Raw genomic sequence first — 23,752 nt, forward strand, 5'->3', positions numbered from 1 at the left:
CGTGGGGGAGGTTTTTTTTCTTTTTCTTTGTTGTCTCTGCTCGGCCGTTTTTCCCCCAGGACATGGTGGCGTTTTTAGGTGTTTCTATCATCGCGGATACCCGTATTGAGCGTTATGGTGTTCGACACCAGTATCCTCCCCCTTTTTTACGAAACCAAACTCCTTTCTAACACCCCGGCTCTCCCGGCTAATCCACCGTAAACTCCACGCTTTATAATAATGTACTCCGTAGGCATGTTGTACTCCATAGTTCTTGTGTCCTCCGCCACCGGAGAGCCGAACATTCTCCGGATTGGTCCAATCCCCATCCCTTCTACTCCAATTATATTAACTCCCCCAATGAGAACACTCACGTGCCCCCTCCCCCCGATTATGTCACCTTAGTCTATGCTTAATTGTGCATTCGGAAGTTCTCCAATGCCACTTTTTCTATCCCTTTTAGTAACCCCTCGCATGATTTCACTATGTATCTCTTGCTGAAACAGGCGATGATGTTGGGTTGTTATTTATTGTAATAGTGATTTAACGCATCTGGCGAGCTCTTGGTCGCAGATTATACGGCATATTCCATCTCCCGCATTTCCCAGCATTTCCACCTTATTCGTTGTCATCGGGCCCCTAGTGTTGTCCACCTGATTCCTTTCGAACTGTTTTGCGATTATCAGCGAAAAGTGGGGGACCAGCCAATTATGCGTCGTTCTGTCTAGTCCTATCCAGTCATTGCGCTCTTTATACGACGCCACACCGCTGATAAACCTTCGACAACCACCTGGACATTGCGAAGTTACTTTATTCCGTCTCTTGACTTTCGAGTGATTTCAAAATGGAAGGAGTTCAGACTGTGGACGTGAGCTGGCTTCATCATTCGCAAAAAGGTGAGTTCCACTTTTTATGCCAGCACATCCCCAACCCCAGGATAGGGTTGTTGGAGATCTGAAGTCGGGATAGCTTCTGATACTCTTGAGTCTTTAGATCACTTGTCTCGCACAAAGTCAGTATCAGCGAGCGATAAGCCTGGTACGCAGGCAGAGCCAACGACCCCCCAACCTAAGTCACACCGAAGATCTCGTTCCAACAGCAACCCGCCACCACGCCCAACGCCAGCCCCCTCCACCGCAGAACCGAAGCCAGCCCCCCAGAATAATGTAGCGCCAGTACAAGCGAAACCCCAACCAGTTGAGAAGAGCGAGGAGCAAAAGCCATCTACGCCATCACCAGCGCCGCGAAAGACAGACCCTAAGCCCATCGGACGACGAAACTCGTGGATCTCCAGTCTAAGCTCGAAGTTCTCATCTGGGACTACCCCACCGTCGCAACCTAGTCTGAAGGCCCCTCCAGCGAGTCCGAAAACAACCCCAACCATTGATACGCATAACCCATTCGGCGCTGCCTACTCTTTGAGGGACAGGGAAGAAGAGAGGAAAGAAGAGTCCTTTACTTCGACATCGCCCAAATCACCCTCCTTTATTCACAATGCACTACGCAAGTTCTCGTCCAACTCGGGTGGGTTGCCCAAGTTGAATCCCAATGTCGTGGTCTCTCAACGTCGCGTGATGAATGTCGATAAAAATCGGCAACGATGCAAGATTGCGGACTTGAACCAGGCCAAGCTCAACCGCGTAGCGTTCTGTGTGGATGTTGAAATTGCGGGTGTCTCCCATCGGGACGATGACGAGGGAGCTCCTCCAACCAATCAATTACGACAGCCTCAGCCTCTAACTGAGGCTACTAACCATAAGTCTAAGAAGGCTGATCTCAAATTGAAGGACCAAGACGAAGCTGGTGCTTTGAAGCATCCCCAGGCTACATTGGCTGATAAGAATAGCGCGTCCTCGACTCCTGCTCCGGCCACCGGCGATGCGAAGACCCAGTCTAGCTCTACCCCGACAAATACCACCAGCAGCAAGCCATCTAATGACCCCGCTCCAAATGGGGAAGTGATTGACCACACAAGGAAGCAAGAGAGGAAGAAGAGGTCTGAGGCAGAACGGAAAGAACGGAAGGAGAGAAAGCGAAGACAGGCAGTCGCGAACGGTATAATTCCGTTACAACTCGATGCAGAGAATGACGATGACGAAGAGTATTCTCAAGGTCCAGCGCCAGGTGTCACTCGGCCCAAAACGCAAAGTCACCCGACAACCGATCCAGTGCGCATATATCGCCGTTGTTGCCAGCTACGTGAGACGCCTGTTCTCAAGAGAGTGGTTGACGAGATCTCCAAGCCTTCATCAACACTGGCCGAGTCCCCTGGCACGGTAGCGGCTTTGGATCTGAGCAATTTTCCGATGACCTCACAGGATTTGACAACATTCAGCGATTGGCTCGCGGTCGTTCCAGTCCGTGAACTCATTCTTGAAAATTGTGCATTGACAGATACTTCTGTGCGAGCCATCCTTTCAGCTCTGCTTGCCACCAAGACGGTAGAGCAGATGCGCTATCGACGGAGACGATTGCGAAGACCGGAATCTTCAGACTCCACTGAGCAGGAACGATACGGTGTTGTGGAAAAGCTTTCTCTGAAAGACAATTCGAAAATTGGACGGGAAGGATGGCGCCACATGAGCCTTTTTGTTCACCTATCGAAATCTCTGAAATCTATTGATTTGTCAGGTATTCCTTTCCCTCGAGGCCAAGTTGCGGTCGATGGTCGTGGCCCGACCAGCCAATCCCAGCCTACGGCCGACGTGAGAATGATATTTGCGAATGCCCTGGCAGAGCGCTTTGCTGGGGATCATCTTGAAGAACTACTTTTGAGCGAGTGTTATCCTTCGGTCGACGCTGTAAAGCAGATCTGCCAGGCAACCACCAAAATGGGTCTACGAAGACTTGGCTTTGCGAACAATGGTCTGACAAGAGAGGGTCTGGAGCATGTGATCGAGTACCTCAAAGCTGGACAGTGCGAAGGATTGGATCTAGGTGGCAACGCTATAAAGGATGATCTTGATCTACTCACAGCCGCGATCGAACCTGAAACACCGCTTTATGCGCTGAGTCTGGCGGATTGCTCGCTCAATCCGTCGGTGGTTTCCCCATTGCTCCAATCGCTTGCGCAAATTCACAACCTTCGGTTCATCGATTTCTCTCACAATCGCGAGTTATTCTCCTCGCAGCCTAGCGCGCTGGGGGCTTTCCGTCGCTTCCTGCCGAAGATGCCGTCTTTGAAGCGCTTCCATCTCGCTGACGTCAACTTGTCACCGGATCATGTCATTGGTCTTGCCGAGGTATTGCCAGAGTGCCTCAGCTTGTGTCATCTGAACATTCTTGAGAATCAGCAGATTGTGGAGTTGGCGTCCACTACAGACCCCGTTGCTCAGGAAGAAGCATGCGCTGTGTATGCGTCTATGATGACAGCTGTCCGTGTTTCACGGACAATTATTGCAGTCGATATCGATGTTCCCAGCGCAGAAAACAACGAAGTTGTCAAAGCTCTAGGATCACAGATTGTGGCTTACTCGCTGCGGAATCTTGAAGGCGGTGCCATTGCAGTCGAGCTTCCTGGCTCTACTTCTTCGCTTGAGGATATCCCATATCCAGACATTCTACAGCATATCGTCGGACACTCGGTTATTTCCGAAGAGCCTTATGATGATGACGATGACGCCGCTCCCGACGAGGATTATGTTATTGGTGGCACGGGTGTCGTCAAAGCATTGGGTGTTTGTCTCGGGAATCTGGACCAGCAAGGTCTGGATCTTCTTGGTGAGCAATCTTTACCGCCCAGTGGTACCACAACACCTCGACGCCGCAGGTCCCGAGCTGTTCCTACTAAGCGTCCTCGCGATATGTCGAAGAATCTGCTGGAATCCGCGCGCAATATTAGAGTCCGGATCCAGTCGGCTCTTATTCGCGAAGATCGTGCTGGTAATGACGCGAATTATGGCCGCCTGCAATTTTTGGACATGACCTTGCATAAGATGATCCAACGCTTTGAGGACGAATACCCAGAGACTCGTATTGTTCCTCAGCTCCCGCCCGCTGTTACTGTACCCGACACCATCTCTCAGCACTCCGGTGATGACGATGGAAGCGGTTCCTTCTTCGCTGGCGGTAATCTGAACAGCAGTCAGCTTGAGGAAAATTGCTTCGACGAGGAAGACACGGACCAATATGCCGTTCGCCATTCTCGCACCAGCTCCGTAACTTCCCTCCACTCTCGGGCCATGACCTCCCAAGAAGGACACATTCACCGTATCGGCCAGAACCTCCGCCGCGACTTCCTCAACCCGTCTCTGGTTCCTGGCGAGGACGACGAGCCTTTCGAATACGAGGACGATAGTTCGCATATTGCCGCTCTCCGGCAAAAGCTTGATATTCTCCACGATGAGCAGTCTCTCTCTGAATTCGATGACTTTGACGCCGACGTGGCCTTTAATCATCTCGGGACCACCGTCGACGAACTCTACGCTGCTCAGCAGCAAGACACCGAAGCATTCGAGCGCTTCAAGCAGGCCCAGATTGCCGCCCAGATCAACAGCGGTATCCGCTCGAGGAATCAGGCAGAACCCAGGACAGGCCGCAATGAATCAGAGAGCAAGTCTTAGGTTTTCTTATTTTGATTTATATCATCTCGATTTATGATCTTGGCCCCTTATGTATTCTTCTGCAAGCTTGCGTTTTATCATTCCTGTACATACTAGCGCATGTCTTTGAGTATTATCTACTCACCCCGTTCTTTTGTATATACGTTTCGGGCACGAGAGAAGGGCGGAATCCTGTTATCATTGGCATCTTCAGTGTCATTGTCACTACCGTTTCTGCATGACTACATATATGTATATACATGTGGTTGTTTCAGGGCTGTATCACTCTTTCTAATTAAAGAATTCCCCATCTCTATGTATATTTTCCTCGTTAAATGGGTTCTTGCGAGTATATATTTTAAGTAATATGGTGTTGACTGCCTTAGGCCAGCGAGATTACCTGAAAGTGGATTCCTCGGCTGTATCTCCCCAGTTTCCTGGGGTATCACATGTCACCTCCGTCATGGCAATAGCCTCTTTCTCCTCAACTCCCACCCCTTCAACCCCCTCAACTCACTCAACAGCGGACATGTATGCGCCCGAATCTGGCTGATAAGCATCCAATAGCTCCGCCATGGCCGCTCAGTCCAAACTACTACCGCCCGAACGCTCCATCAAACAGATCCTCTCCAGCCTAACATCCCTCTACCTGCGAAACCGCACCAATATCTCACGTGCCGTATACCTCGCCCTCTTTGCCGCGCTCGCCAAACGAATCCACAATGCCATCTCCGAGCAGAAAGCCGCGTCACAGCAGGTAGAGCTGCTCCGACGGCCCGGCACCAGTAGTCTAGGTGATGAGGAACAACCCCGCAAGAAGCGCGTGGGGATCAACCGGGAATTCTTCAAGAACTTGCTCCGCTTACTAAAGATCGTTATACCCGGATGGCGGAGCAAGGAGCTACGGCTGCTGGTGAGCCACACCGTCTTCCTGGTGCTGCGGACGATGCTTACTTTGTACGTCGCCGAGCTGGACGGAAGACTTGTGAGCAATTTGGTGCGCGGTAAAGGGAAGGATTTCTTGCTTGGTCTTGTTTGGTGGATGATTGTGGCTATCCCTGCTACTTTTACGAATTCTATGGTAAGTCTCCGGTGATAGACTCGGGTTCCTGGTCTGCGGCGCTAGATGCGACCGTTCAGTACATTTGCTGACTTGGTGTTTCGCCGTATTAGCTCTCCTACCATCAGTGCAAGCTTGCTCTCAGCTACCGCAAGCGCCTGACGGACTATATCCACGAGAAGTATCTGTCTAATATGACTTTCTATGCCATCTCCGCCTTGGACGATCGAATAAAGAATCCCGACCAGCTTGTCACGGTCGATGTGTCCCGCTTCTCGGACAGTCTGGCAGAACTGTATTCCAATTTAGCTAAGCCCATTCTCGATATGGCTATTTACAACTACTCGCTCTCCAAGAATGTGGGAGGTGAAGGGCTGTTCATCATGAGTCTGCTAGTGCAGTTGTCCGCCAACGTCATGCGTATGCTGACTCCACCATTTGGCAAATATGTTGCCGATGAGGCTCGGCTGGAGGGGGAGTTCCGTTTCCTCCATTCACGGCTTATTGAGTACAATGAAGAAGTCGCGCTTTACCACGGCCACGAGGCCGAGAAGGATACCCTGGACAAGGGTTATTTTACGCTGATCAAGCATGTGAACCGCATTTTGCGCCGGCGACTTTACCATGGATTCATGGAGGACTTTGTGATCAAGTATTTCTGGGGAGCTATGGGCTTGGTACTATGTAGTGTGCCTGTCTTCTTCAAGATCCCGGGTCAGACTACCCACAGCATGGCAGATCACACCGAAAGTAAGTTGTTGTCCTTTAGTATTGGATTTTTAAATTCTGATGACTCCCAGGCTTCGTCACAAATCGCCGAATGTTGCTTTCCTCCTCAGATGCTTTTGGCCGATTGATGTTCTCCTACAAAGAGATCTCAGAGCTGGCTGGCTACACTTCGCGTGTCTCCTCATTATTGGAAGTGATGGACGACCTCCTTGCTGGAAGGTTCGAGAAGAAGTTGGTATCTTCCGCTTCGACGGCAGAGAATGCGGAGCTGCTGTCTGGTCGGGGTAAAGTCTTAGAAAGCGACGCAATTGAGTTCATCGATGTACCGATTGTATCCCCGAACGGCGACGTATTGGTGCGTAAGCTTTCCTTCACCGTTAACCCCGGCGACCACCTCCTGATCGTCGGACCCAACGGGTGCGGCAAATCGTCTCTCTTCCGGATCCTGGGCGGGCTCTGGCCAGTATACGGAGGTACGGTGAAGAAACCCCCTTTCCATGATATTTTCTACATTCCCCAGCGACCATATCTGTCTCGTGGGACCCTGCGACAGCAAGTGATCTACCCAGATGGAGTGCGCGAGATGCGCGCCAAGGGTGTCACTGACGCCGATCTCTACGAGATCCTATCAGTGGTTGATATCGCGTCCGTCGTAGACCGTCCTGGAGGCTGGGATGCAGAGGAAGAATGGCGCGATGTACTATCCGGTGGTCTGCAGCAGCGCATTGCTATGGCTCGGTTGTTCTATCACCGACCCAAGTTTGCCATTTTGGACGAGTGTACATCCTCGGTGACGCTGGAAATTGAGAAGGTCATGTACGAGACGGCCAAGAAACTTGGCATAACGCTCATGACTGTCTCGCACCGACGCAGTCTCTGGAAGTATCACCAGAAGATCCTGCAGTTCGATGGACAGGGCGGCTACATCTTCACCGGTCTTGACTGGGAGCGGCGGTTGAAACTCGAAGAGTAAGTTTCCGATTTTCCTTTCCATGCCGAGCTTTTATTAACTATCTCGCAGTGAGAAGGAGGATTTGGACTTGCAACTACGGGCGGTACCGGAACTGGAACGTCGGGTTGCCGAGTTAACGGCTTAATTTTTTAAATTTATACCATTTTACTTGCAGTTTCTTAGCGCTGAATGTATGATGTATCATGCATCCACAATGACATTGACCAATCCAATCAAAGACTCGGTCGGCTTCCACTTGACGACCAGCCAATCAGCGGCTGTTATACCCCATATTAACATCTCGACTTCTCACGATGTGCAGATGAGCCCCCTCAGCGGCCCACACTGATCATTGATGTCGGATCTCTTTACGTCATACTCCTTGTCTACCTTGTTTGCTATGGTTAAATGCCAGGTTCTACAGGAATTGTATTTAGGATCGTGACTTTGGCAGGTCTGTTTCATTTCTTTTAAATTTGTACTTCGTATCTTTCCAAGCCATTATCTCCATATACCCACCCACGCATCTATATAACAATTTGTATAGAACAAACCCTTCTAAATTCTCTATCAAAATGGCTATATCACAGGCAAACAACGACAACCAAAAGAGAAAGATCATCATCTTCTCCGGTATGCAAAGCCCATTCATACACTCCACTCCCTACCCTCCAATCCCAACCACAAACCCTAAGTCCCAGAACACACCCAAACTAACACCTAACACCCCCAGACTTCGACGGCACAATCTTCCTCCAAGACACCGGCCATGTCCTAGTAGACAACCTCGGCTGCGGCGCAGCCTACCGCAACAAACTCGAAGAACAATTCAAAACCGGCGAGCGAACTTTCCGCGACATCTCAGACGACATGTGGGGATCCCTCAGCATCCCCTTCGGCGACGGCTTCGACATAATGGAAAAGAACCTCGAACTCGACTCTGGCTTCCGAGAATTCCACCAGTACTGCGTCCGCGAGGGCTTCCCCTTCAACGTGATCAGCGCAGGCCTAAAGCCCGTTCTGCAGCGCACGCTAGACATCTTCCTCGGTGAGAAAGAGGTAATGTCAAACCAATTCCCACCATCAATCACCAATAAATCATCCCTTCCAAAACCCACTAACATCTTCCACAAAAGGCCTCCTCAATCCAAATCGTCGCAAACGACCTCCAAGCCCCAGGCGGCATCCCCTGGAAACCCGTCTGGCGCGACAACACAGCCTCAGGCCACGACAAAGCCGAGAGCGTAAACCAAGCCCGCACAAAAGCGCAAGCCGAATGCGAGCCGGACGAGATCCCGCTGATCGTCTTCATCGGCGACGGCGTGTCTGATCTCGCCGCGGCCCGCGAAGCAGATGTGCTGTTCGCGCGCCGCGGTCTCAGGCTCGAGGAGTACTGTCTCGAGCATGGGATTGCTTGTACGCCGTTTGATAGCTTTGCTGATGTTAAGAGGGAGGTTGAGGCGATTAGTTTGGAGGATCAGAGGAAGACGGGTGGTGTGGGCAAGCCCGTGCGGTATAACCCGCGTGCGAATATGTGGAGGCGGATTTCTAGTAAGGAGGCTGTATGTTTTTTGGTTCCCTTTGGAAGATCGAAAGAAGGAAAGAAAGGCGGATTAATGCTAATGGTGATTATAGGTTCCTACGCTTATGGCTACGGCTACGCCTTCGCGGGATGAGAAAATGGCGCTTTGGCCGGATTGTTTCTCGGAGCCTAGGCAGACTGAGCCGACGATTCAGGAGTGAGGGTGTTGATTTGGGGGTTTTGACGTATTTTATGGTTTCATTTTGTTATGTTTAGATTTCTTGGTTTGGCATGGAGTGGGTGTTTTCGATATCAGTCATTACTGCCTCGAGGTAGTATATTCTGTATATCGAGATAGAGATGTATATATACCTAGTTCTGTATAGAGCAATTGCATATAAAGTGTTCTATTCAATGGCTTGAATACCATGTCTAGGTGACTTCTATAACTAACTTATAAGAATGATTGATATACTATTAATGCTAAGGGTATTGAACAACCAAAGCCGTAGAGTTCATTAATCAATGAGACGACAAACCAAAAGAAGAAAGACTTAGCACTGCCTTTGTCAAAAAGTGTGTTTAGTCCTTAACAACCAGAGGCTCGATATTCCAGATACCATCAGCGTACTCATTAGTGACGCGATCCATAGAGAAGAATCCCATGCGCGCGACAGAGAGAATGGACTTGGTCAGCCACTCCTCCTTATTCAAGAAGGCCTTGTCGATCATCGCGTGCGTGGTGATGTAGGAGTTGAAGTCATCCGAGACGAGGTAGTAGTCGCCGTGCTCATCGATGGAGCTAATGAGCGCAGAGAAGTCAGAGCTGTTGCCGAACACGTCGTCTCTGATTGTCTCGAAGACACGCTCCAGATTAGGGTCAAGCTTGAAGTCGCCGTAGAAGTGGCGGTGACGCAAATCCTCGACGTCTTCGGCGAGATTGCCGAAGAGGAAGATGTTCTCCTCGCCGATTTCACGGGTGATTTCGATCTGTGAGTTGGGTTAGTACAGAATGGAAGGTGGATATGTGAAGAAGACTTACGTTAGCTCCATCGCAGGTTCCAATGATCAGACCGCCGTTCAGGACGAACTTCATGTTGCTCGTGCCGCTGCCTTCGGTACCGGCAGTGGAGATGTGCTCGCTGATATCCGAAGCAGGGCAGATAATCTCCGCCTTGCTGACGTTGTAATCCGCGATGAAGACAACCTTCAAAAGATCGCCAACCTCCGGGTCGTTGTTCACTACATCGGCCACCTTGTTGATGAGATGGATAATAGTCTTCGCCATCCAATAACCGGGGGCTGCCTTGCCTCCGAAGACGGAAACCCGAGGCACCACCTTCTTCTTCTCTTCGGCTGACATGGCCTTGATAGTCAAGTAGCGGTGGATGACTCCGAAGATGTTGAGCTGCTGGCGCTTGTACTCATGGATACGCTTCACTTGCACGTCAAAGAGGGCATCGGGGTTGACATCGAAGCCCGTGGTGGCCTTGATATGTTTAGCTAGGCGCAGCTTATTCTCACGCTTGATGACCGCCCACTCGTTGCGGAAGGGCTTGTCTTTGATAAAGGCCTCGAGCTTGTCTAGCTTTGTGAGATCCGTGAGGAAGTCATAGCTTCCAAGCTTCTCTGCAATCAACGCAGACAACCTGGGGTTGGCCTGGTGAAGCCAACGTCTCGGGGTGATACCATTGGTGACATTAGTGAAGCGGTCTGGTCCACAGACCGTCACAAAGTCTTTGAATAGAGTGCTCTTGAGCAGTTTTGAGTGCAGCTCGGCCACACCGTTGACCTTGTGAGAGCCAATGATAGCCAGGTAGGCCATGCGCACCATCTTGGGGTGCGATTCTTCAATGATCGACACGCGCGACAGGAGATCTCGATCCTTGGGGAATCGCTTCTCGACAGATTGCAAGAAGAACATATTAATGTCGTAAATAATTTGCAAGTGACGCGGAAGCAGGTTCTGCATCAACGGGACAGACCATTTCTCCAGCGCTTCGGGGAGGACAGTGTGATTAGTATACCCGAAGGTCTTGGTCACGATGCCCCACGCCTCATCCCACTCCAAGCCCTCCTTGTCAATCAAGATGCGCTGCAACTCAACAATTGCAAGAGAAGGGTGGGTGTCGTTAAGCTGAATGGCGACCTGATCAGGGAACTCGCCCCAGGCGCGTTTTGTCTTCTTGAACCGCCGAATGATATCAAACAGCGAGGCAGCACACCAGAAGTACTGCTGCTTCAGACGCAGCTCCTTTCCTTGCTCGAGATTGTCATTGGGGTAGAGAACAGCCGAGATTGTTTCCGCCCTCTGCTGGTCCGCCACTGCGCTTTCATACTCTCCAGCATTAAACTTCTGGAAGTCAAACTCTCCGCTACTGGCCTTGCTAGACCAGAGACGAAGGTTATTGGTGGTCTTTGTGCCATACCCGGGAATGGGGACATCATATGCGACGGCTTCAACAACCTCACCATCCTCCCACGAGTGGACGATTTTGCCGTTTTCATCCTGGTACTTTTTAACGTTACCATAGAACTGGATGTCGACTGTGATTTCGTGTCGGGGGAACTCCCAAGGGTTGTGATCCAGCCAGTAGTCTGGAACCTCAACCTGGTAGCCATCGACAATCTCCTGCTTGAAGATACCATAGCGGTAACGCAAGCCGTATCCCCAGGCGGGGTAGTTCAGGGTCGCCATACTGTCCATAAAGCACGCGGCCAGACGTCCCAGACCACCGTTGCCCAATGCTGCATCGTGCTCCTGGTCGATGACGTCCTCGACGCGGAATCCGAGATCGCTCAATCCCTCTGCTATCATCAGCGACATTCCAGGTCACGATTGTCTGAGCGCTTACCTCGAGCCACATCCTTCAAGCCAACATTCAGCATGGCATTGTCCAATGTACGTCCCATGAGGAACTCAAGCGATAAATCTACAGGGATTAGCCATTGTCTTCTGGCACCGGGCTGGAGACATACAGTAGACTCGCTTCTGATCGGTGAAGGTCTGACGCTGCTGAGTCTTGTTCCACTCGATGATCAACCGATCTCTAAACGCAAGCGCTGTTCCGGAGTACGCGGCCCTATGGAAAGCCAGTTAGCAAAAACCGCTTGAATAGGTGTACAGAACACATACAACTCATCGCAATTATACAGCGAGCGAGCGAGCGTGGTTTCGATATGGCGCACGAGATCTGTCTGCGAGGCGTTAAATCCGGGGTATCAGGTACGGATGCCAGTCGGACTTACCTCGAACTCTTCTTTAGTGGTGAATTCAGCAGGCGACTAAATTGACTCCGAGTATTAGCTTGGAACCCTGTATCCTGATATCCTGATTTTCTCCACATACGAATTTCCTCCAGCTGCGAGAATTGGTTAGTTCAACTATAAGCAAGTGCTCGGAAGGTACTCACGCCTCTCTTAATGGCTCAGGAATGCTAGCTTCCACATGCTTAATCTCGGCAGGCCCAAGGCCAGTGAATGTGCGCTTGTGCTTGGGACGACTGAATCCCGGACCGACAGGACCCTGGAGGTCAGCAATGGGAGCTCCTACGGAAGAAGATCTCCGCTCCCGACGAGGTAGAGTCGATTGGGTTTGGGCCGGTGCAGCTGCATCTGGGGTGGTCGTCGACATGATGAAAAGAGAAAGAGGTGAAGGTGGGAGAGCTGTAAGCTGGAGAAAGTCCAGTACAGGAAAAAGAAAAGAGGATTGAAAAGGAAGCTACTTTAAAGAGAAAAGAGGGGGAGGGGATGTAGTCATGACTTTTGGAGTGACACCGGCCAACATTTTCTTTTTTTTCGGTTTTTCCTCTAAATTAATATGCGAATTAATATTCAAATAATATTCGGATACTCCTCTAACTGATTCCAGTCCTCGCCATAGTTATTTTTGGCCAGTGGTGTCCCGTGAAGCCTGTTTCTGGCGTGCTACCGCAGCGAGAAGTACGTCATGACGGATTATCCAAGTCGCAGTTATGTACATGTGACTTTTTATGCCCGAGACAACATCAGGCCACGTCCGTCTGCGCTCGCATAAAAGACCCGGAAATGCTCCAACGGCCAATATAAATCCGCACGGCCTGGAGGGCCTAGAAGCCCAGCTCTTCCGGTCTTCATCGGCTCCACATCAGCTATCATCTATCGCCCGAAACCCAAGCTCTTCCGTACCAACCATTCAGCCCATGCCGACTTCTCCATTTTGCCACGATTTGGTGAGAAGATACCAGCTTGAGCGCATTAGATGTCTGCAAACCTACCCCGCAAATGCCAGCGCACAGACGCATTGCATGAAGCGGGTATGTACCGTGCTTGTAGCCCTACTGGGGTACCAGGACTCGATCGTAAACCTGGGGTAGCCAGATGCATTAGATTCATTAGATTCATTACACGGCGGTAGGGCCATATGCTTCCGAGGGTTCTAGTCCGCGGGGCCTTGTGACATCTATCGGGGAAATCTCTAGTGGTGGGGCGGTGAGATGGGGTGGGGCGGGGTTTGGACGTTGTAGGTTTGCCAAGGATATATTTTCTTAGTTCTTTATAAAGAGCTTCCTCTACCCTTTCTATCACTCCTGCCCTCACTCCCAAAAGATATCTACACTAAGCACATCTAGGGACAGTATGAACAACACACTCGAATAGGAGAAGTAATTCTCGAAGCTCACTATACATAATAAGCCCGTGTCACGTCCCAATTCCAGCTCCGTTCCACCTGACCAGGGCTCCGGGGGGGACCGCGATCTGGCATAGGGCCCATGCTCAGCAATCCTGGTATCGGTCCATGCAAGATAGGTAAGAGTTCTCGGGAGGTTGAAACAAGAACGCTGAACAAGCTAGCAATAAAGAACAAAAGCGAAGGCGAACAAAAAGCATCAGGCGTGGAAGCGCTTGGAATTGAATCCCAGGTCAATAGGGAGCTGTGATAGGAGAAGAATAAGAGATCGCAGATAAAGGAAAACGGAGAAGAGGAATTAGAGGAAATAATATCAGCAGGACATGGCACTGTCGAAAATAGGAAAACCGCCCTGGTATGCGTGAAGGACTGGAAACAGACCTCGAGACAAGGCAAAGAAAAGATACAACAGTGAAGACAAGGGAGACAAGGAAATAAAAATCCCATTGGTGATGGGTTCGTGAGGAGTATCGAGCACACGAAGAAAGTCCGGAAAGTATTCAGTCCCGCTACCGGGTTCTTGCCCGGTGGCATTTCTGGGTTGGTTGTCATACGCTCAGTCCGGGACTTATCAAGAAGGAAAGGGCACATGGAACAGAAACAGTAGCATGGTTGACTGTCCAAACATGCTACTGAGACCTTTATGGAACATAAACCCATATTTGATAGAGGAAACCAGATTAAGTACCAAAATGGGATATCCCCAGGCCAGAACTAGCGCCTGGGAAATCAGCTGAGAAAGCCATAAAGGCGCCATCAACACCTGCAGCTGGTCAAAAGAGAAAAAAAAAAAAAAAAAGCAAAAGAAGACGAAAGGGGTATGGTAAAAACTGTTCAGGCAGTCTCCTGAAGAGTGTAGTAGGAACACCGAGAGCGACGTTGAGAAAAGGGACGGTGATTGGTCGTAAGTTTAGTTGAGAGGGAAAGTGCGCATACGTATGACTCGGTATGAGGGCACTTGTGTGACTGGGTTTTCGGGGTATATTCAATGGCTATAGAATGCCCGAGTCTTTCAAGGCATTCTGTAGGATAGTCTCTTTGACTGCCGCGAAGACCAAACGAATATTCGAGGTATCAGTCGCTTGGGTGAGACTAAGGGAAGAGAAATCTGTCAAAAATCACGGTGCGTGGGAACTGGCAATGTAGGATCATGTGAACTCACTGTGGGTATAGGTTCAAGTGTGCTCGATTCACCTGGTTGAATCGCCAGAGCAAATACTTGGCCGCACGGTGCACGTCGTTGCCGCCCGAGTAATCGGGGAAGTAGTTGCTCAACGGTGATCGCGGCAGCTTCAAGCGGAACAAATCAACCTTGTTCAGGAAAAGGATGATACTTGTCCGCATGAACCATCGAGAGTTTACCACAGAGTCGAAGAGAACCAAACTTTCCATCATACGATTCTGCAGGTCTGTCAGCTCCGGTATAGTATGTTCGGTGTGGAGCTTCATACCTGATTGCTTTCTTCCAGTAGTACTTGATCATATTCACTGAGCGCAACGCAAAAGATAATCGACGTCACGTTTTCGAAGCAATGGATCCACTTCTTTCGCTCACTGCGCTGACCGCCCACATCAAACATGCTGTGGCTGGTTAGAGCTATTCCAAATCGTGTCGAAGACTGTTTCCACGTACTGTATGCTCAATTGGCCCATTGTGAAGCGTGTCTCATATATACCGGTGGTCTTCGTCCGAGCCCGGAGCACATCTGAAACATCTGGGACGTAATCGGGGGCCGTTATTCGTTTCGCTTCGTCGAAGAAACTGATCACAGCTTAGAACTCGGCTTTGCGATCGGAAATAACGATAGATGGACTTACTATGGTGCCGAGTCCATCAGATAAAACTCATTCTGATGTTCCAAAACCGTGGATGTACACGGGTCGTTCCAGAGATATGTAATCGCGTCGCCGATTTTCGAATCGAGCGGAGTGTTGGGATCCGGGTCCACGTTATACTCTTCCAGAAATGTAATGTAATCCTGCACCTTCTGGCTGGACGGTTCGAGTTTGAGATAGTGGTATGCTCCGATAAGGGCTTTTGCGCAATCCAGCAGATTTTTGTACACAGTCAATCGATACAGCGCAAGTTCTTCGACGGTGTAACCATTTTGGTGGATGATCTTCATCTGTTTTACGATCGTTGATTTGCCGCTTTCTCCAGATCCTGCGCGAGTTTAAAGTCAACCATCAGCTCTCCTCCAAGCGAACACCCGAATGCCTACCCAGAAGAAGAATCTTGCATTCTCTTCGTAGCCGCCTAGAATCTTCTTCTAGCTTGCGGTCGATCTGTTGACTTCGCTTCTTCTGTTCCGCGTCCCCCGCGGACTCCGAGCTGAAACACGACCCCATTGCGAAATCGTCAGTAACCCAGACCAGCAGGGAGAAGACTCATCCACCACGCGCAGGAACAAAATGTGCTGGTCAAGACGGCCGGAGCCTTCGCTTGTAAGACTGCCAAGCGCCACGCACGGGAAAGGATCAGCGCGACCAGGTGTAGAAATAGGGATACGTGAGATCAGAGCCAATTTCAATGGGACCTAGGTTGAGGAGGTGTCAAGGGGCAAGGCTGAGGTTGAAGGAGTTGCGACAAGCGGGTTTAGAAGGAGAGTTGTTGAGTTCGGGTCTAGCGGTTAGGACGGGGGAGGCGGAATATGTGTAAACGCGGAGAGGCAGGGATCTCAAATTAGATGTTGAGCTTAGAGAGTGGTAAATGTGATAGTAGAGTAAGGGTAGAAAAGTGTCCTGAGTCCAAAAGAATCAGAGGTAGAGTCAGTGCGACCATCGTCATGCTGGGGGAGTGGAGAGGGAGTGTAAGATATGTAAGAAACAGGTACGGCTCAGCTTACATTCGGTAATTAATGTAATTATTTTAATTTCTTTTTCTTTGTGGTTATAGGTCTTGTATCTTATATCTGATATGCAATTACCTATATCCAATTGCATCTTTAAGCTTATTGTTATATCGGTACATTTCCTTCTTTTGTCTGGTTTATATATAGCTATGTCCCAGGTCGGTGCATGGAAAAACCCGGGGGAAACGGGCACGTTCTGCTGTCAGATCTCATTCATTTTAGGCCGGGCAATAACCATCCCAATCACAGATTGTAATACTAATACTCCTATTGACAAGACTCTTTAAGCGACAGAAAACAGCCCCGGGGGTTCTAATTGAACGGGGCGCCACCAGATGACCCAGGCTGTGCGATCATGTGTTCTTATCATGTATCTTCGATCGGAAGTTCGATCATCTTATATAGATTCTATTTACCTCGAATCTCCAATCCAAATCTCTGATTAGGAGTTCTGTACTCCGTACCGTACCAAGTACTCCGTTCCATACTCTTTTAACCCACACTGGAGCTTTAAAGTGGAGAGTACCGGCAAAATTGGGGCCTCAGGCAAGGCGGGGTTGGGTTGGGACGCGGAGTACTCCGTACAGCTGGATAGTCTCCATGATATAGGATTGTATACTCATATATACTGTGGTTCTGCTAGTTTGCAATACCTGCATGTTGCTTTCATCCTGGGACCACTGACTTATCTTGGATATGCGGTGAAGCCGGGCACTGACCCTCTCCCCTCACGACAAGGAAGTAGATTCAGGCTTGTGGACGGATGTGCAGGGCGCACTGGCAAGATCAAGGCTAGGAAGAGCACTTTGAGCTTGATATTACTAATACCTAGGCAGTGTGAGGTAGAGGCAATCATCAGGCTCCACGGAGAGTCACTATATATATATTTCCCAAGGAGATATGTGTAGGTATGCGAATATGCACATTCCTATCAGGTACACTCAGGAAATACAACCCCGGAGATATATCTCCAGAGTTTAAAATAAGCTGCATTCCTGTCCAGTCAACCACCTCATTCAAAGGCCTTTGTTGCATGTATTAGTTGTCCGCAGTAGCGTGACAGGCATTGTTTCACATGTCTTAGCTGCCAAATTGCATCCATGGAGTTGCATTGTTGTAAGCTAAGAAGACACGTCAGAGAATATCAGAGCTGGCCTATTGGGACAGTCAATTGTGCTTTGATAGCTGGAGGGATGTGCTCTAGGCCTGGGGAACGGACCTCTTTTACAGCAATGTCTTCCGGGACAGTCTACCGGGCCTATAGAAGCACCAGAGAGGAAGCTATGGTAGAGCTTATATACATGTAGATTTGATAAATTCCAATATCTATCAGGTCTGCTTAAGGGGGTTGAAGGTGAGGGGTTGTACTCTGACCTGCCAAGGTTCTCAGTAGAGGCCCAAGAGCTCTCCGTATATTGGTTCTCGAGCGAGTTAAGCGCAGAATTTAAAAATTATAAATATACATAGATAAAATTCACCGCATTGATCTGTCTATACAAGTTCTACATTCTATATCAGCGATACCAACGAGCAATCCTGTTCAAGGGAAACATCTTCCGGGATAAGACCAGGGTCTGGGCCGCGCGGTGGAGCGAGGGTTACCTGCCAACTTTAGAAGTTCGCATAACCAACACCTGGACATGGAATAGGATGAGACTTGTATAGTTGCAAGGAATAACACCTCCAAAGAGATTATAACATTGAAATACAACCACCGTGCCAATCTGCATATAATATTCAGAAAAACCCACTTTAATACACGGGCTAGAAGCTGCTGAGTCATCCACATAACCGGGGCTTCGCCAACGTCATCGGCCTTGTTTTCTGCGCTTTTCACCCAGTCCCTTCCCCACACCTGTTGCCAACACACTTGCTTTCTTCGCGACCCCTTTCTTCTGGCAATTTTCTCTGGAAAGCTACCATCTTCACTCTCCTTCGTCTTCTTTGACGTGGAATTCTGATAGGAATATCTCTCTTTCTCGACTTCCGCTTGCATACCCCCACCTTCCATCATGGCGGAATTCGTGCGTGCCCAGATTTTTGGCACCACCTTTGAGATCACCAGCCGGTTCGCAATGCCCTGCTCCTTGGTATCTACTTGAGGTGCTTTATAGGCGCCTTGAGGGAATGATGGTGCTAACTGATTCTAGGTATACGGAACTGCAGCCGGTGGGAATGGGTGCCTTCGGGCTGGTCTGGTATGTTGCATTATATGTCGCACAAGATATTTTCAAGACCAAGTATATACTAACGAGGCCACTAATACCACAGTTCTGCCAAAGACCAATTGACCGCACAGCCAGTCGCAGTCAAGAAAATCATGAAGCCGTTCAGTACCCCCGTTCTGTCCAAGCGAACCTACCGCGAGCTGAAGCTGCTCAAACATCTCCGCCACGAGAACGTCCGTACTCCGTCAAATAAATGGACTAGTCTTACTTGCTGACATCCCGCAGATTATCAGCTTGAGTGACATTTTCATTTCGCCTTTGGAAGACATGTATGTCCCCCTTACCTACAAAGCGGGGTGAACAGTATAAACTAATGACTACAGTTACTTCGTCACCGAACTTTTGGGAACTGACCTCCACCGACTTCTCACTTCGCGACCTCTTGAAAAGCAATTCATCCAGTACTTCTTATACCAAATTCTGGTAAGAATTCCACGGGAATAATACCCGGGACACCGGAATCTAACGTTTTTATAGCGTGGCTTGAAATATGTTCACTCCGCCGGTGTGGTCCACCGGGATCTCAAACCCAGCAACATCCTGATTAACGAGAACTGTGATCTGAAAATCTGCGACTTTGGTCTTGCTCGCATTCAGGACCCGCAAATGACCGGCTATGTCTCAACACGATACTACCGCGCACCCGAGATCATGCTCACCTGGCAAAAGTACGATGTCGAGGTAGACATCTGGAGCGCGGGCTGCATCTTCGCCGAGATGTTGGAAGGAAAGCCGCTGTTCCCCGGAAAGGACCATGTAAACCAGTTCTCGATCATTACGGAGCTGCTCGGTACTCCTCCCGAGGACGTGATCCAGACTATCTGCAGCGAGAACGTGAGTTATGCTTTGTGTGGTGAAAGATGAGAACATGCTAATATATGGTCCAGACCCTCCGATTTGTCAAGTCACTACCAAAGCGCGAGCGCCAACCCCTCGCAAATAAATTCAAGAACGCCGATGCCGATGGTACGTCATATTTTAGATCATAGGGTTGTGAACAATGCGCTAACTTTTTTTTCTAGCGGTTGACCTGCTCGAGCGGATGCTGGTTTTCAACCCGAAGCAGCGCATTCAAGCCACAGAAGCATTAGCGCATGAGTACCTGGCGCCCTACCATGACCCCACCGATGAACCTGTCGCACAAGAGAAGTTCGATTGGTCGTTCAATGATGCCGATTTGCCGGTAGATACTTGGAAGATCATGATGTACGTGCTGGATATGTTACCCGCCACGATTCTTATACTAATTTTCCACCTTAGGTACTCGGAAATCCTCGACTTCCACAACATTGAACAAGGCAACGAGGCTGGCCAAGCCTTGGTACAGGGCGCAGTACAGGGCAACGCTACTGGACAGGCATTCGCATAATGTTTTGACGTGAGACCCCCTTCCCCCAAGAAACGCTCTTCTGCCATTGAATTCCAGTCTCAAAAGTTGAAGTCTGGCTCTATTTCTGTTCAAGGGTGCTACGAAGCTGGCGTATTCACTGTGTTTTTTATTTTATTTTTCATTTTCTATTTTGTTCTTTTTTTTATTTCTGGAAATCCTTGTCCATAACTCTTCCGGCGTCGTCAAGAATTGGTTGGTGATTAGGAGAAATCATACGGGGAACCTGATTCAGTTCAGCGATGGAGTACCTCATAACCTTTAATCCTTTGAAATATCTACGCAATCTAAGTTATTTCCTCAACACTTAGTTACCTACTAGTATATTACTTTTCCCCAGTTAGCCTACCTGTGTTGCATATTGGCGGGGCTACCCTCACCGCCCGCTCCCCGTGCGATAACCGTATCAGCGATGTTCCCCTGTTTGCGACGATCTCAGTCTCATGCGAAACGAAACCTACGTCGAGGTTTTGGAGGAGAAGCAGCTATTTTCTACATGTTGCAAATCATTCATTGGAACTGCTTATTCTCGGCATTCTAATTGCATTTCTCAAAGCCGCCCCGAATCCGCTCAAGGTTCGGCGCGATGGCTGTCCATCATAAACAAGACACAATTGTCTTGGTCATAGATTTCCACCATGCACGGTGAGCCACGAGACACTTGAGAGCCCGAGCTCGTATCTTGAAACGATTACGAAGACGGATTCATACTGGAACCTAGCTGACTGAGACCTACAGCGGCCCCGAAATTGAGCATTGCATTGCCGAAGAAGGAAACGACCCAGCAACCGAGAATGACTGGTCTCTGCTCCCATTCATGGCCCTATCCGACGGAGCACATCTGTACGATACCCCTGTCTCCGACACACATCTCGTTTCCTCCCTTCTTTGTCTCCTCTGGCGCAATCCCGCGACGAGGAGCGCCGATTTGCGCCAGACCCACTAACTCGTCGGATCACAGATCGACCGAGGAATTCTCATATTTCACACTCTGCCGAAAGGCCACCTCTACTGCGCCTGAAACTTCCCTGTTCGGCATCGCCTGTTCTCGCCAGATCGACTCGAGTCTGCTTATCAACCCGTCGCCCGATGTGACTCGGTCAACGGTACAAAAGGCCGTTGTAGTCGTGACAGATACTCCGCAGCGAGTAGGTCATTTGCGTGAGAAGCTCTCCGTGGTGACTTCGGCTTGGTTCGCGCAACGGTATGTGGAATATACTTGCCCCGGTGGGCTATTTGCTTCCCTGATGCGCTGGCATGGGAGTTGGATAGAACATGACTTGAATGGGGAATTTGGCTAATTCGGCACTGTTATAAACAGTGACTTCTCGGATGTTGATATCTTGAAGGTATGGACTATTTGCGGCGGTGTATAGAATGAAATGCTGACATGGATACAGAAATTCCGCGAGGGCTTGGTGATTTCTCTGTTGAATGATGGCCCCAAAGACCAGAACTTGGGTAAGGATATCATCCTTTCCGATATGCGTGAAGCTTCGCTAATTTATGAAGGCCTCTCGCTACGGGAGATGATTCACGAATTCAAATTTCAGACTTTGGTTCTTTTTAAGGCACTACTGTTGCAACCCAAGATGCTTTTCTTCGGGACACGCTGTGAACGCCTATGCATGATTCAGTTCTCGCTTATTTCTTTAATACCCGGCCTTATCAACAGCTTGCAGGACTGCGCGGATCCTGCTTTTGACACCTACTCTCAGACTGTTGAGAAACCAACATCTCTCAAGACGAGTGACAGAAGTTCTTTGTTGGCATACATGGGGCTTCCATTGCAGATTTTCGGAAAGGGAAGCATGTTTGGCCCCTATACACCCCTCCAGCTGCTGGATCTGCTGGCAGATGATGGCACGAAATCTTATGTGGTTGGCTCAACAAACTCGCTACTTCTCCAGCAAAAGGACCGGTACAGTGATATTCTAATTAACCTTGACGAAGACAGTATCGTCATAAATTCTCCTTCCCTCCGCAATGCCCTAGTTCTCTCAGCGGCCGATAGGCGCTGGATTGACCTGCTCACACAAATTGTCAATGACACTTGGGACGAGGAACATCCTTCACAACCCAATACCCTTGGCTTTATGGGCTCAGAAGAATTCATTCGACTACAGTTCGAAGAATACTTGTTAGCATTATTATCGTCCATGAAATACCACGAGGAGCTCTACCCATCCGACGTTGGAGAATCGGCGGCTCGCAGCAGAACCCAGCTGCAAAACCTCAACATTGAAGGAGACCCTGCCATCGACTTCAATACAGAGTTCCTTACCCAGTGGAAGACCACATATAATTACGCCCTGTTCTCACGTCTCACTTCGGATGCGCTTCTATTTTCCATCACTGAACCACGACACCCAAGCGCTGGCGGTCTGACAATGGAAGATGTCCAAAGACGACTCGCACAACAGGTAGCAGACCTCCACCTCGATGAGCGTGTCCGTGAAGGCCGCGAGGCCCTGAACCGCCACTTCTCAACCGGACAAAAAAAAGTGAGCGCGGCATTTACCAGCTTCTGGTCCGACCTCGAGACAATGCGCGAAGCGCAACGCAAACGCACCGAAGAGAGAGCCGCCTCCCAATCGCAGCGTACCTCCATCGACAAAGAAACCCCAATATCACCAACCCCCACTTCACCGAATCCCTCCGATGCCTCCTGGTTCGCAAACCGCCCAAGGGCATCCGTCGACCTGACACAGGCTCAGGCCTCCGTGAGCGTAGCCAGCCAAAAAGCCGGCTCGTATCTCAGCTCGTGGGGCACCTGGGCGAGCGAAAAGCGGCGCGAATGGCAAGAAAAGCGCGTGACATCCCCGAGCCCAAGTACCTCTCCCAATGCCGACTTGACTTCGGCATCCACCCCGATCTTGTCCATCGTTACCCAAACAGCCGAGATGGACCGCGGCCGCCGCCGTTCCATCTTGCGTAATAGCGAAGGCAACGAGAGCCCCAAGGGTGGTCTGAGTCGTAGCACCAGCCGGAGAAAGAGGTGGAGTAATATCATACTCAGACGCGATAGCGGCGAGTTCCAGCGCTACGAAGACGTTCCCACATCCGATTCTATCGAAACTCCCTTTCCCAAGTCTCCTCTGTCGCAGGGGTTCCCGGCTTATGATCCGCACAAGCAGACCGAGAACCTTAAGCAAGATGGAAAGGATACCGTCGATGCAGACGGGTTCGCCCCTGTGGCTCTCACGTCGAATGAAGGCCTGGGGTTGAGTTTCAAGACCGAGGAGACTGTTCCTCAGATCCAGAAGGAACCCACAGCCCCGAGCGGCGTGGAGGTAGATACGCCGCCTGAGGACTTAGCGACAGGGCTCCCTGTCAAAGAGGAGACGCATCCGGCCCAGAGCAAAGACTCGTCTGGTACGAACTAGCGCGCTGGACCTGGAACCTGGCGTTGATTTGCATTTTTCGCATCTAGGATGATTCAGCACTTCGTGGACTTTCGGTCTTCTGTTCTCTGTCTCTCTTGTCGTCTCTACTTTGCATAGCATATCCATTCTAGCACAGTTCTTGTCTTGACTATACATAAGGACGCACTGGGTCTAGCCAATACTACGCATATTGATCCGCTGAATGAAATATTGAAGTGAACGTTTCTACGATGTTCGATATTGATCAGCGTTGTTTTAATCTTCGAATACCTAATAGCCAGCTATGCAGAACATAATCATGAATTTATTGTATTTTGTTATTTTGTTATTTTCAGAGAAAGAAAAGAAAACAGAGAGCGAAGAGCAAAAAGCAAAGAAAATAATCAGGTCATCATTTGTTTGTCGTCTCAGCGCTATGAAGAAACATAAAATAAGTCGCCGATACAA

General features: G+C 49.7%; 8 protein-coding genes across 8 annotated transcripts; 5 read left to right on the forward strand and 3 right to left on the reverse strand.

Annotated features, from left to right (window-relative positions):
• Positions 1 to 823: 823 nt before the first annotated feature.
• On the forward strand, positions 824 to 4,541 carry N7518_006806 (putative cell wall biogenesis protein Mhp1; the record flags this gene model as incomplete). Its single annotated transcript, XM_057187733.1, has 2 exons — positions 824 to 875; positions 973 to 4,541. 2 exons carry the CDS (start codon positions 824 to 826, stop codon positions 4,539 to 4,541), a joined length of 3,621 nt encoding a protein of 1,206 aa, XP_057039436.1.
• A 553-nt stretch (positions 4,542 to 5,094) lies between these two features.
• On the forward strand, positions 5,095 to 7,406 carry N7518_006807 (ATP-binding cassette long-chain fatty acid transporter PXA2; the record flags this gene model as incomplete). Its single annotated transcript, XM_057187734.1, has 4 exons — positions 5,095 to 5,601; positions 5,694 to 6,330; positions 6,381 to 7,278; positions 7,331 to 7,406. The coding sequence occupies 4 exons, from the start codon at positions 5,095 to 5,097 to the stop codon at positions 7,404 to 7,406; spliced, it is 2,118 nt and encodes a 705-aa protein (XP_057039437.1).
• Positions 7,407 to 7,836: 430 nt separating this feature from the next.
• On the forward strand, positions 7,837 to 9,004 carry N7518_006808 (uncharacterized protein; the record flags this gene model as incomplete). The annotated part of the gene is made up of 4 exons (XM_057187735.1): positions 7,837 to 7,894; positions 7,995 to 8,320; positions 8,398 to 8,823; positions 8,897 to 9,004. 4 exons carry the CDS (start codon positions 7,837 to 7,839, stop codon positions 9,002 to 9,004), a joined length of 918 nt encoding a protein of 305 aa, XP_057039438.1.
• A 361-nt stretch (positions 9,005 to 9,365) lies between these two features.
• Positions 9,366 to 12,417, reverse strand: glpV (glycogen phosphorylase; the record flags this gene model as incomplete). Its single annotated transcript, XM_057187736.1, has 8 exons — positions 9,366 to 9,773; positions 9,826 to 11,591; positions 11,639 to 11,716; positions 11,763 to 11,866; positions 11,920 to 11,981; positions 12,033 to 12,068; positions 12,133 to 12,145; positions 12,197 to 12,417. The coding sequence occupies 8 exons, from the start codon at positions 12,415 to 12,417 to the stop codon at positions 9,366 to 9,368; spliced, it is 2,688 nt and encodes an 895-aa protein (XP_057039439.1).
• Positions 12,418 to 14,444: 2,027 nt separating this feature from the next.
• On the reverse strand, positions 14,445 to 15,801 carry gpaB (guanine nucleotide-binding protein subunit alpha gpaB; the record flags this gene model as incomplete). The annotated part of the gene is made up of 6 exons (XM_057187737.1): positions 14,445 to 14,544; positions 14,615 to 14,853; positions 14,904 to 15,033; positions 15,086 to 15,214; positions 15,271 to 15,616; positions 15,675 to 15,801. The coding sequence occupies 6 exons, from the start codon at positions 15,799 to 15,801 to the stop codon at positions 14,445 to 14,447; spliced, it is 1,071 nt and encodes a 356-aa protein (XP_057039440.1).
• Positions 15,802 to 18,316: 2,515 nt separating this feature from the next.
• Positions 18,317 to 19,916, forward strand: sakA (mitogen-activated protein kinase HOG1; the record flags this gene model as incomplete). Its single annotated transcript, XM_057187738.1, has 9 exons — positions 18,317 to 18,372; positions 18,455 to 18,502; positions 18,576 to 18,705; positions 18,758 to 18,801; positions 18,856 to 18,955; positions 19,010 to 19,366; positions 19,420 to 19,498; positions 19,555 to 19,738; positions 19,793 to 19,916. 9 exons carry the CDS (start codon positions 18,317 to 18,319, stop codon positions 19,899 to 19,901), a joined length of 1,107 nt encoding a protein of 368 aa, XP_057039441.1. The 3' UTR covers positions 19,902 to 19,916.
• A 148-nt stretch (positions 19,917 to 20,064) lies between these two features.
• Positions 20,065 to 20,433, reverse strand: N7518_006812 (uncharacterized protein; the record flags this gene model as incomplete). Its single annotated transcript, XM_057187739.1, is given in 3 exon segments — positions 20,065 to 20,145; positions 20,300 to 20,404; positions 20,416 to 20,433. The coding sequence occupies 3 exon segments, from the start codon at positions 20,431 to 20,433 to the stop codon at positions 20,065 to 20,067; spliced, it is 204 nt and encodes a 67-aa protein (XP_057039442.1).
• Positions 20,434 to 20,505: 72 nt separating this feature from the next.
• Positions 20,506 to 23,305, forward strand: N7518_006813 (uncharacterized protein; the record flags this gene model as incomplete). The annotated part of the gene is made up of 5 exons (XM_057187740.1): positions 20,506 to 20,564; positions 20,658 to 20,762; positions 20,881 to 21,123; positions 21,241 to 21,268; positions 21,320 to 23,305. 5 exons carry the CDS (start codon positions 20,506 to 20,508, stop codon positions 23,303 to 23,305), a joined length of 2,421 nt encoding a protein of 806 aa, XP_057039443.1.
• Between the last annotated feature and the right edge of the window lie 447 nt (positions 23,306 to 23,752).

The sequence above is a fragment of the Penicillium psychrosexuale genome (genome assembly GCF_028828465.1).
Source record: "Penicillium psychrosexuale strain IBT 29551 chromosome Unknown utg000004l, whole genome shotgun sequence".
Taxonomy (NCBI): domain Eukaryota; kingdom Fungi; phylum Ascomycota; class Eurotiomycetes; order Eurotiales; family Aspergillaceae; genus Penicillium; species Penicillium psychrosexuale.